This window comes from Belonocnema kinseyi, chromosome 2, assembly GCF_010883055.1.
Source record: "Belonocnema kinseyi isolate 2016_QV_RU_SX_M_011 chromosome 2, B_treatae_v1, whole genome shotgun sequence".
NCBI classification, from domain to species: Eukaryota; Metazoa; Arthropoda; class Insecta; order Hymenoptera; family Cynipidae; genus Belonocnema; species Belonocnema kinseyi.
Window position 1 is genome coordinate 24,703,669 of NC_046658.1, and position 11,904 is coordinate 24,715,572.

At 38.9% G+C, this 11,904-nt stretch overlaps 1 protein-coding gene across 7 annotated transcripts in view; it reads right to left on the bottom strand.

Moving 5' to 3' along the window:
• Positions 1–11,904, bottom strand: part of LOC117168247 (arfGAP with SH3 domain, ANK repeat and PH domain-containing protein) — a 561,385-nt gene that overhangs the window by 265,004 nt on the left and 284,477 nt on the right. For all 7 annotated transcript variants that reach the window (XM_033353739.1, XM_033353740.1, XM_033353743.1 and 4 more), the window contains one exon: positions 5,994–6,258. In XM_033353739.1, coding sequence (XP_033209630.1) covers positions 5,994–6,258 — 265 coding nt within the window. The remainder of the gene's footprint in view (positions 1–5,993; positions 6,259–11,904) is intronic.

Genomic DNA, 11,904 nt, shown 5'->3' on the forward strand with positions numbered 1-11,904 from the left:
TACAGGGACCCTCTATCCGCAACCCGAGGACGCGTTCGGTGGCTTTGTCATAGGCCCTTCGGTTTGATTCTAGAGGAATCAAAAAAAAAATATATATATATATACATTCGGACAGTGTACATCATTCAGCCCTAAAAAGGCTCGACGACTTTAATATTATTATTTTGCTCAGATACTTGTTCCTGTCTGTCAATTTCATCTAACGTTGTATTCAATAAAGAGTCATCGGTGTACTCAATGTTCTCTTGATGTCGCGCAAAGTCGAAAAACCATAAAATACTTGCTACGTGGGCGCAGGTGCCCACAGTCCTAGCGCCAAAATGGCATGTGCAATAATAACCGCTGAGGAGATCATCAGCATCATTATCAGCATCATTCATGCATCATTTTCTCTTATTAATTTATCTTGCACGTAACACGCGACAAGATTAACTTGATAAACACCTATTGTAAAGTTCTCTAAGCACTCCAGGTCAAGGATGGGGAAGTCTGGAATGTCACGGTGATCTAATCGTCTCCATTGGCCATTTCTCATCTGAAAATTGTTCATTTAACTCTTGCATGAACCACATTAGAAGTTTGCGATCTTTAAGATTTTTCGAGCGAGGTCGGTAGTTGCACCTTGCATGTGTATTACGGGGTGATATCGATTTAATATCGTACCAGCAATGCGGTAAAACTCGGTGATATTTCTTGCATGCTGTACATTCTATGAGTCGTGGAGAAACTTGAATACAAACAGAAGGCGATTATTTCTGCTTTACACTACCCACCAAGTTTTCGTGATGATATGCAATTCATTCGCATCTTCTGTGAATATTTGGCTCTGTCTACATTGAAGTAATGCTGGCATCTTATGCTCAATATCCAACTGTCGTAGAAATGGTACAGCATTACGGTATCCACTGTCCACCAAAATTATGTCATCATTTTGAAACAAATCACTCAATGACTCTCCATGTATGTGAAGCTCATGTCTGAGGATTTCAGCATCGTTATTTTGAGAATCTGAAAAATACGGATCGAATATTGCCAAAATATATCCATCAGGAGCTACAAATAGAGTTGGTTTTAGAAGGTCCCTATGTTTATGGACAGAATAAGACTGTAGCAGTACACGAAAGTTAGAACTCTTATGTATATATGTAAATGTACTAACAATTAGAGTAATAGCTTTTGCTTCATTTGGTTGATGATTGTACAAAATATTTGAGAATTCTGTTACTTGTTGATCTATGTAATCTTGCCTTGTTATTGATCTAGGTATTTCCTCTTTTGTTATAGGTGCAATACATTGGAATTCATCATCAGTGAAATTGTTTAAATCTATAAATCTATCTTTATTTGCATTAATTTGTCTAGGTTGATCTAAAAATTCTAACATTTCAAGTCTCTTATTAATACGTGGTCACTTTACGAACTTTGGACCATGTAATAGGATCGTAAAAAAGAGACCATTCTTATCTAAATGATGTTCGCATGACCTTACATTTGTTGGGATATGAATATTTTTCTCTATGAAAACATTTACTCTACACGCGATCAATAATCTATGCAAATTATTGCCAGCCTTACATATCATACAAGTTCACTTGCTGTTTGTGTCAATACATTCAATCGAGGACAAGATGGATCTGCATTTTTTAGTGCTATTACCGTTGGTACATAATCTGGAATCGTCATTTAAATGCAAAGGTGGATAATTTCGCTCATCACGCCTGGTGACTGTGATTTGCTGTTTGATTATATTTTCAACGCCATTCATAAGTGCTTATTGCCGTATATTGAATAATTGGTCACATGTATAGCAACATCTTTGCGGTCGTCTCCCAGCCATTTTTTCAGTCATATACTTACGTGTTGAAAACTTAGCCTTTATTAGAAACACGAACGATGTAAGTGAATACCTTACACTCGACGCATTCAATGTGCCAATTGCGGAAAGGAACCAAATCCTGTTTGGAGAAAACTTTATTTGCAAAAAAATATGCCAAGACTCGTAGTGAATAGTGTAAAATTAAATAAATAATATTATTATTTATGCATATATACTACAAAGTCTAAGGATTTTCTGTGACGTAGAGATACCTCAATTATTGTAGATAGTTTCCAAATTCAAGCCTTTTCAGAAAATCTGATTATTTAATTAGAATTCATATTCATATATATTGTTATTATATATAATAATTATTTTATAATTTATATATATGATTAGAAATTTGTCATAAGGACAACCGAAGGATTTCACCGGAAGTGGGTGCTAATCTGAAAAACTGTACCCGCTCCCAGCGAAATCGCTGACACCTCCAAGAGCGCCGATGATAAGGACGATTAGTTTAACAGAATATTCCAGGTAAAATCGTTGCAACTCCCTTATAAGGTCTCTTATCTCTCTTTCTTTTCATTCCCCTTGGCTATGATGTTTTTGTCAGCTGGTGCCGAAAATTCGATATTAAGGTTAATACCGTAAGAGTGACAGAGATAGTAATAAAGCACTCTTAGTGCCGCATTGTGCCTTTGGATGTAGTTCGTTCCCGCATGAGTTGGACAACTAAATAGTATGTAAGCTAAATGCTCGGGGTGTGCATGGCACGCCCTGCAGCTATCATTGGGAATGTCTTGGCTCAAAGTGGGGCGACGGTATGTTAAGGTGGAAATCACTCCGTCTTGGCATGCCAAAATGAAACCCTCCGTGAGAGACTTCAATCCGGATGATTTAAGAAAAGCAAAAGTTAGCTCACACGACATTGACTCACCTTCCACATTTCTGTGAAAGATGCCGTGCATCCTCTTATCGAGGAGCTGTTGACGAAAGTTTTTCTCTTTTACTTTCTTAACTTGGGCTTTGAGGAGTGAGTACTCGAGATAGATAAGATTTGATACATTTTGTTCACCCCTAATACTGAAGTTAAGTTAGAGTGTTTCAGCAACCTCCTCCGCTGGCTTTGTACACAAACGCTCCTTTGCCCACTTCTTCGTCATTCCTGACCATCTTGAAAGAGGGTCTCTTCGATTTGCGACTCTATGCGCTGTACCCATGATAAATCCTGTTGTGAAAATATTCAAGGCTCAATATTCCGCGACCAGCTTGACGGCGTGCGATGCACAGTCGCGGAACAGAAGATTTAAGATGCATGCTTTTGTTCATGTGCATAACCTTTCTTGTCACGATATCATGGGATCTGAGCTCGTTCTTCGTCCATGGAACTACTCCAAATTAATAGAGTACTACCGGAAGGGCAAGTATGTTCGTTGCAGATACTTTGTTTCTCGCCGACAGTTCGGAAGACCAAATTTGCTGGATAAGACGTTTGTATCTGCTTCCGAGAGTATCCTTTATAGATGTCACATTCTTAATATGCTCTGTAGCACGCCCAGGTATGTATAAGTCTCTCCAGCGAACAGGTTTCGTATAGCGCTTCTATCAACGAGCTCAGGATCTTCAGAGATGCCATTAAGTTTTCCTCGCTCCAAATAAACCTTGGCGCATCTGTATAACCCAGACTCCATTCCAATTTCCTTAGTATATCGTTCGACAATCCGTAGATGCTAGATGTAGTCGCTCTTTGTTGTTAGCATAAATCATAAGATCGTCCATGCAAAATAAATGAGTGACCTTGTACTTTCGATCTGCAGGTTTGCCGCACAAATACCCGTCGGAATGGCAAAGTGCTAGAGATAGTGGCAATAATGTAAGGCAAAAGAGGAGTGGGCTCACGGTGTCGCCCTGAAAGTCACCTCTCTGAAAGGTGATTTTGTTAGTTGTCATACGCTGGTAGAATGCTGAATCTTTGCAGACAAATCTATCGATAAGCAGGTTCGGAATCGGCTCTTCCAACTTTAAATATGAGGTGAAAATACGGGCCAAATGCTAATGGGTTGAAGGAAACTGCTTTCACTAGAAGGTTTTGATACAAGCTGGTCCCGGTGCCGAACAGTTCTTCATTCCTCTTAATCCTTTTTCACCTCCGCGGTAGTGATGGGTGGACATTCTTGATCAGGTGTTGTGAGTGCATCACACAGCTCCTTGAAGCTATTTATATTTTCTGAGTCTTCGTCCAGTCTATGCTGCACTTCGTAGACTTTTCTCCAAAATACTTCGACCTCCTCTGGTTTAGTCGTGGGGTCGACAGTAACTGGACGGTCTTGGAAGAGTCGAGAATGTTCAGAGAGAAACTGTTGATTTTCTCTGACCTACCTCTCCCTCCGCTCTAGACTTCTCTTAGCGTCAGATAGTATCCGCATTCGCATAAAATTCCTGCCAGATGTGATGTAGTCAATCACACACTGAATGCGGGACGTGTACTGTCTTGCCCAGCCTATTTTTATGGCAAGTTGATACATTCGTCTTTTGCTCTTATGCACAATAATTGATAGCCCAGAGGTCGAATTCTCCGGAAAAATGTCCACGAAGCCTGTCATCCATTTTAGCTAAACCTTTAGGGTTGAGAGAAACCTTGGTGTTGATGTTTCTCCGAGTCATAAAGCTTCGCTCTTCCTTTATTGGATCCCTGCCCGCGGTTGGTCTAAGTGTCGCCTCTCTTTCTCTGTTACCGGCTTGTTCTAGCTGTGGTAGAGTAGGCGTTCCGTATACATATCCCCTTTTTCGGAGTAGTTCGGCACGGTTTCGCAGACGTTGCTGCGACAAGTGCGACACTCGCATCTTAGCACTCTAGCAAGTCGTGATGTAGTCGCTCCGTCCACCTAAAGCTGCCGGGATTCCGCCGATCCAACGGATTGAACCCATTTTCATTGGCTTCCTCAGCTTTAGAGTGGTCGGCATTGATAGCCGACCCATTGTCGGGAGCCCTGCGCGTTCTGTTGTTTTGTACCGCACTTACTACAACTATGTTTAGTGTTTAAATTGTTGTTCCCGCGAGAAGCTAGGGAAAGGGGTTCGTCCATCCTTGTAGAGCCCCGCATGCAAGGATAAGGCACCCAGATGCCATTTACATTTCGGCATGGTTTTCATACCACCGCTTGGGGGTTAAATTCTTCGGGACCACCCCTGGACAATTATCCGCGACTGCCTATTTATTTTTGTGACCATATTTAGCAGAAGCCCTTGGTACAGGGACCCTCTATCCGCAACCCGAGGACGCGTTCGGTGGCTTTGTCATAGTCATATATATAAGAGTTTACATCACGTTCAATATATGCGCGTAAAGGCATATGTAGGCTATCATAACTAAGTTGCACTTATTATATAATTTCAGGGAAACCATATGGTTTAAAAAGCCTAATATTTTTAAACCAAACTAGGCTAGTACCGAAGTCTGCTCTCCAACATGCCTGCTACGATTATTTTTGAAAAATCAGGCCTTATTAGTAGCTCGATTTATTTTGGAAACCCCAAATTTTACAATCACCTGGAGCATCTATAATTATTCACAACGAGTAAGACATGGTACGCTATGACATCATTAACGTGTTAAAAATAAATCCAACATTAACATTTATATACTTCTTACAAGTTATAGATTCAGAGACAAAAAGAAAAAGAGCAAGGTTTGTTATTATCCAGGTTTTTTTTCCATCTTGGATTTAAATTACCACTCGAAGACCCTACCAGTAACCTGAAGAACATGCAATATTGCAAATTGTTAGGAAAGTACTCACAGTGAATTCTTTAAAGTACTCGATAAATTTATGATTATTTATATTATATTTAATATGTTTATGTCAAGTAATATGTCCGCCTTTATCGGGTTCGCAATATTTGGTTCTATTTTTTTGCCTCGGTACTTTAGACCTTAAAATGAAGTAAAGGCGAATGTCTATAATTGCTTGCTGAAGCTATGTAAACAGGTCGCGTTCTGATGTATAACAATTTTTGCTGATTTATAGAAGAGACTTTGTACAAGTTACTACTAAATAGTTATTTCTAGTTGTAAACGAAAATTTTCAATCTGTAGAAAATGATACCTGAAAAATCTCGGCAGCTTACGAACTACTTTCTCATGTAAATTAATTTAAAATAGTAGTGTACTTACAACTTATGAGATCGAAGCCTCTCTTGTCGTCCGTTACTAGTTTGATTTGGCACGTTAATAGGTTAACTCTGGTAGGTGGTTTGTTTTCATCTGCATGACAGATATCTAGGAATCCCTCCGCTTGAACCGCGCACCTTCTCTTTTGCCACACTCGCCTCATTTTCCCTTCGCTTTTCTTTAAAAGATGACCCGAACGCGTCACACCGTGCTGTTTATCACCTTGTAGTTGATGCAAAGAGTACCCCAAGCTTGCATTCGCAATTAGCTGTAAGAAAGCCTTTCATTAAAACCTTTATAATATCAGTCATGTATTGTACAATATTATTCTATCTTTGCATTCACAAGAAACTGTAAGCAAGCGTTTAATTAAATTCGTTACCATTTGCATTGTGCATTATAGAATATTATCCATCTATTTTAACCATTGGCAAAACAAAATTTGTACACTAATGACAGCGTTTTTACACATTGCTATAAAATTAAATGAGATTCTGGTAAAGATTTTTAAAATAGTTTTTTTTTGCAACACCCACCTCGAAAATAGGCCTTTTCATGCCTCTAAACGAAGTACAAAGTGTCTCAATCCATGAATAAAGATTATATTTTGCGTAGGTAAGTTTAACCTTTCGCAATATGAGCCAGCCTTATAAGATCAATTTTTTTCTTTCTTTCATTCTCGAATACTATAAATTTCAGCATAGGCACGGGTCATAATGATGACATTTTTGTTTCCTAATATCCCATTAAAGATTGGATTTAAAACCCAAGTTCGTTATACTGAATGCCCCGCGTGACTTCATATATTTTCCCACTTGTAGATTATAAGAAAGTATGCGATCTCGTTACAGAAACAATAACGCTTCATCTGGCGCCTAACTAGGGGGCATGACTTTCGGCACCCTGAGATAAAAATTAAAATAAGGTCTCATAATAAAAATATTAACTATGAAAGAAAAAATTTTAAAAATGAAGAATTCTAGAAATCGAGTAATTATTGAATATTGCTCTGCTAATGTTACAGAGTGTCCAAAAAGTAACGAAACACCTGAATAATTTTCCAGGTAAAATATAGAGGTTATTTGAAATTAACAAAGTTTTCCAAGAGGTCAATGCAATTCCTGAAGTAAAATTTCAACGAGAAATTCATTGGTGAGCTCTGTATTGATCTTGGTGATGATCTTGAAGGTTTTTTCCAAGCAGTTTACGTTTACGTTTACGTTTAGCATTACCCAGGAACAACGACGTGGACGTAGTAAATTCTGTTCCCTTTGGGGTGCTTGATTAGCGTGAGTCCCCTTGCCTTTCACGTTTCGGAGTGCTTGATTAGCGTGAGTCCCCTTGCCTCTCACGCTTCAGTGAAGATGTTCCAACTGAAAACCTTGAGCTTCTTGACAAAAAGCTATGCGATTGTAAAAATGAGTTACAGCATTAAGAATCATCTCCCTATCAATGAAAGTAGCCTGTTGCAGAATCCGATTTTTCAATTCGTCTAAGCTTTGCGGTTGCGTTGAGTATACTTTGCTCTTTAAATAACCCCAAAGAAAATAGTCGAGAAGCGTCAGATCAGGAGATCTAACAGGCCACTCGATTTCACCCCTTCTCCCAATCCACTTTTGGGGGAACTGAGTATCCAAATATGCTCGAACCTGCATACCGTAATGAGCCCCTGCTCCGTTCTGCTGGAACCAAATATTTTGAAAATTATCGCCCGTAATCTCCCTTATTCTTGGCACAAGTATTGTACAAGAAAAGAGGATATCTATCAATTCAGTCCATCATAATTTCACAAAATTCTACCCGATCATCAGGATCGTCTTTATTGAGCTCTTGTATCAGATGAACTTTGTAAGGATTGAAATTGATGCTTTTTAAAATATTTCGCACTGTCTCAGGAGCAACGTCACGCTCATCACTAGCTCGACGTAAACTAAGGTGTGGGTTTTCAACAACTGCTTGGGCTGTGTTCATCTGCATCTCCTCAGATCCTGCAGATTTTGGCCGACCAGTTCTCTGAAGGCCCTTGATAGATTCATGATTCATAAAGCGCTTTACAATTCTTTCAATTATTGATTTTGAGACAGGATTGAACCCTTCTCCATTACGATAAGTGCGATTAAAAAGAAAACGAACTTGATCATAAGATCGAACTCGATCTCCCCAACCACGCATCATTAATACAGATACCCTCTCTAGTTCCGAAAGTTTAGCTTGCGCCATAATAATCCTTTAGAGAAAGAAAGTACGTATGTACTCGTAATACGTAAATTTAGTTTCGATTCGTAATATTCGTATGGAAAAACGATATAGGACTTATGGTATCGCCTTAGGTATTGACTTAGGTATCGAAAAACGGTATAGGACTGTATTACTCTTCGGGGAGGAACAGAACTCTCACTAGAACACCTGGAAATTTTAATGAAAAATTTCCTTATGATTTTACAATATTCAAAACGCTGTAGCCAAGATCAATACAGAGCTCACCAATGAATTTCTCGTTGAAATTTACTTCAGGAATTACACTGACCTCTTGGAAAACTTTGTTAATTTCAAATAACCTTTAACTGACCTTGAACCTTACAACTGACCTATGACTTGGGTACGTACCTGAACGCAGAATTTTCCGCTCTATCGATTGCAGATGTAAAAAAGGCGGGTTTCCATTTAAAAAAAGAAAGTTGACCTTCAAAAAGCCATTAGTCTCAACTTCAAGGTCAAAATGAAGATCACCATTGAATTCCTTGTTCAAATTTACTTTAGGAATGACCTTCACTTTTTTGAAAAATATTTTACCTGAGGAAATATCCAACCGTCCCGGGACTTTTTAGACACCCTGTACAGAGCACAATTGTAATCATTGCGCGCTTAGAGCCACACGTATCCAAAGGAAATAACACTTTTCCTTGAAAAAATTTCAAATTTAACTGATTTTAACGGTCACTTGAAAATTTGTAATTTGTACGGACATTAGCGGTCATCCGAAATAATCATTCGAGTCAGAATCTCATCGAGAGAACACGTGTTCGACAAGTTTAGATATTAGTGAACATTTAAAATAAAACTAAACCTCGGTTTCAAAGAGTATCATTTATTAATTTAAATTATTCATTTGTTTGAAAGTGTTTGAAATCAGATCGATTTTCTTTCGATTTTTCTTTGCTTTGTGATGAGTGATTGAATTCGTTGAATGACGAGGTGAGCCAAAATTGAAATGCATGAAAACTTATTGTATATATTTGCATTGATTATTGAATTTTTGATTATAAAAAGGTGATGGGTAAGTGTTGAAAGATATTTCAATCCCATTTTTTTTACTTTTATTGCGTATAGGAATTAAACCATTTTTTTCAAATGTCAGACTTCGGATTAAACATGAGCTTTAACGATCGGGATGGTAATTCACCTCCAAATCACCCCAGCAGTCATTTTTTGCTTGACCCTGAAGACAATCGATTAACCCCGGAAGAAAGGTCAATTATAAGCAATGCACTAGAAATTAGAAAACGAAATGCTAGCGGATTAAGCTAAAGCGTTTTAGTTTCAACCATAACTTCTTAAAGCCCAGACTTGTCTTTCAGAAAAACTCAAAGAAAAAAAAAATAGTTTAATGGGATCAAGAAAAAGAATAAATGTCGAAGAATTAACTTGACTACGGTTGTCCCAAAAAATTAGACGAAATTATGCGCGATTTAATAACTATAAAAGAAGCCGCATGTATAAATAAAGGAACAAATTGATCCGAACAATTAAACGAAATTGATAATCGTACAATAAGATTACCACATGAAACAGTCTTGAAGGAAATCAAGAAAAAATTAACGATCAAATCAATCGAAACCATAACGTAACTTCATACCAACCTCACTGGTTAAAATATTTTTCACTAGCTAAATTCTATGGAACATAAAATAAACGTCCGATGAGATATCAACGCGATTTACAACAATATATTAAAGCTACAGATTTTTGATCTGATTATCAAAATCTAATGTACATCAGTTTAATGAGAATAGCCCACGAATGGTGGTATTTAGTAGGAGAGGAAGGGGAATATTTTGAATCGTACAAAAAATTCATTAAACGCTTCTGGAAAGAAAATATTCGCAGAAAAGTAGCAAATTCCTTAGAATACGGATTCCACGACAATCGAGGAAATTCGTCCATGGTCGAACACGCATAAAAATTATCTCAAACGCTAAAGATTTAATTCCTCCACCTCCTGAATCCGACGTAGCTCAGCAGCCCTCCAGACATTTTACCGAAGAGATCCAAAATGCCATTCTTATAAAAAAGGTAGGAAATTACTTGGATCTTTAGATGTGCTTGAAACTTTCGACCTAGCAGGCGGTTTAAACCGAAATAATTATTACGCGAGACGTACTGGTCGATATACCAATCCGATGAGACCATGACTTGCTTATGAAAATGCAAGTCACTTAAGTACGGCGGAAGAAGGACACAGCGCACAGGACACTCGGAATATCCCCACGAGCTGTAAGAAGGCATAAGCTGGCAATTGGTACCAGGCTGGAAATTCAAGCCAGAGCCAAACAGAAAATCCAGTAGGAAAAGGCAGTGGCGGATGGGAAGGCGTGCCGGAATCAACAGGCCTAGGATCTCATAGATCAGTCGAAGAAGGTACAATACGCAATGATGCAACCCACGGGAAAACAAAACAAGATCTGCGAAACCAATTTTCACGCGGAAACGTGCAAAATGGTATTAATCACCGCAATGATAATAAAAAAAAATACTCACGAGTCTGGGAGTGGTCAGCAACCTCAAAATAGAAACACCTCCTATAAAAAATCACCTTCCGAAAATGGACATGTTTGTTTTCTCGAAGATGTCCTGCCAACCTCGACTACGGTTTAATTATAACAAGCAAAATAATAGCGCTTAAATGTGATAACTGATCACAGAATAAAAACAACAAAATTATAAAATAGATTCTAAAGCTCGCTAGGTTCAACAAATCTTTTGTTTTATTTTATTCTTTGTTAACTTTTTAAGATTTTCTCTAGAAATAAAAACTTTTCCTGCATATTATTAACCCCTCGCTGAGTCCGAATATGAAGTCAAAATTCAGAAATCCAAAATGGCCAGGTACCAATTGTCACCTTTTGACTTCTCACAGCTCGTAGGGATATTCCGAGTGTCCTCTGCACTGTGGCCTTCGTCCGTCGTACTTAAGTGACTTGCATTTCCACAAGAAAGTCATGGTTTCATCGGATTGATAGATCGACCAGTACGTCTCGCGTAATAATTATTTCGGTTTGAACCACCTTCTCGGTCGAAAGTTTCAAGCACATCTAAAAGATCCGAGAAATTTTCTACATATTGAAATAAAAAAATACGTATCGAATGCGTCCTCGGGTTGCGGATAGAGGGTCCCTGTACCAAGGGTTTCTGCTGAATATGGTTACAAAAATAAATAGGCAGTCGCGGACAATTGTCCAGGGGTGGTCCCGAAGGAATTAACCCCCAAGCGGAGGTGTGAAAACCGTGCCGAAAGCTGAATGGCACCTGGGTGAGGTGTCTAGAACGGTGACTCTGGGATACCAGGCGACCTCTCAGAGTAAGCAGCCTTATCCTTGCATGCAGGGCTCTACAAGGATGGACGAACCCCTTTCCCTAGCTTCTCGTGGGAACAACAATGACAACACCAAATATAGTTGTAGTAAGTGCGGTTCAAAACAACAGAACGCACAGGGCTCCCGACAATGGGTCGGCCAACAATGTCGACCAATCTAGAGATGGGGGAGCCAATGAAAATGGATTCAATGCGATGGATCGGCGGGATCTCGTGACATTTGGGTGGACGGAGCGACTGAATCACGACTTGCTAGACTGCTACAATGCGAGTGTGGCCCGTGAACGGGGTTACATGGCACGGCTGCATGCTCTGTGGTGC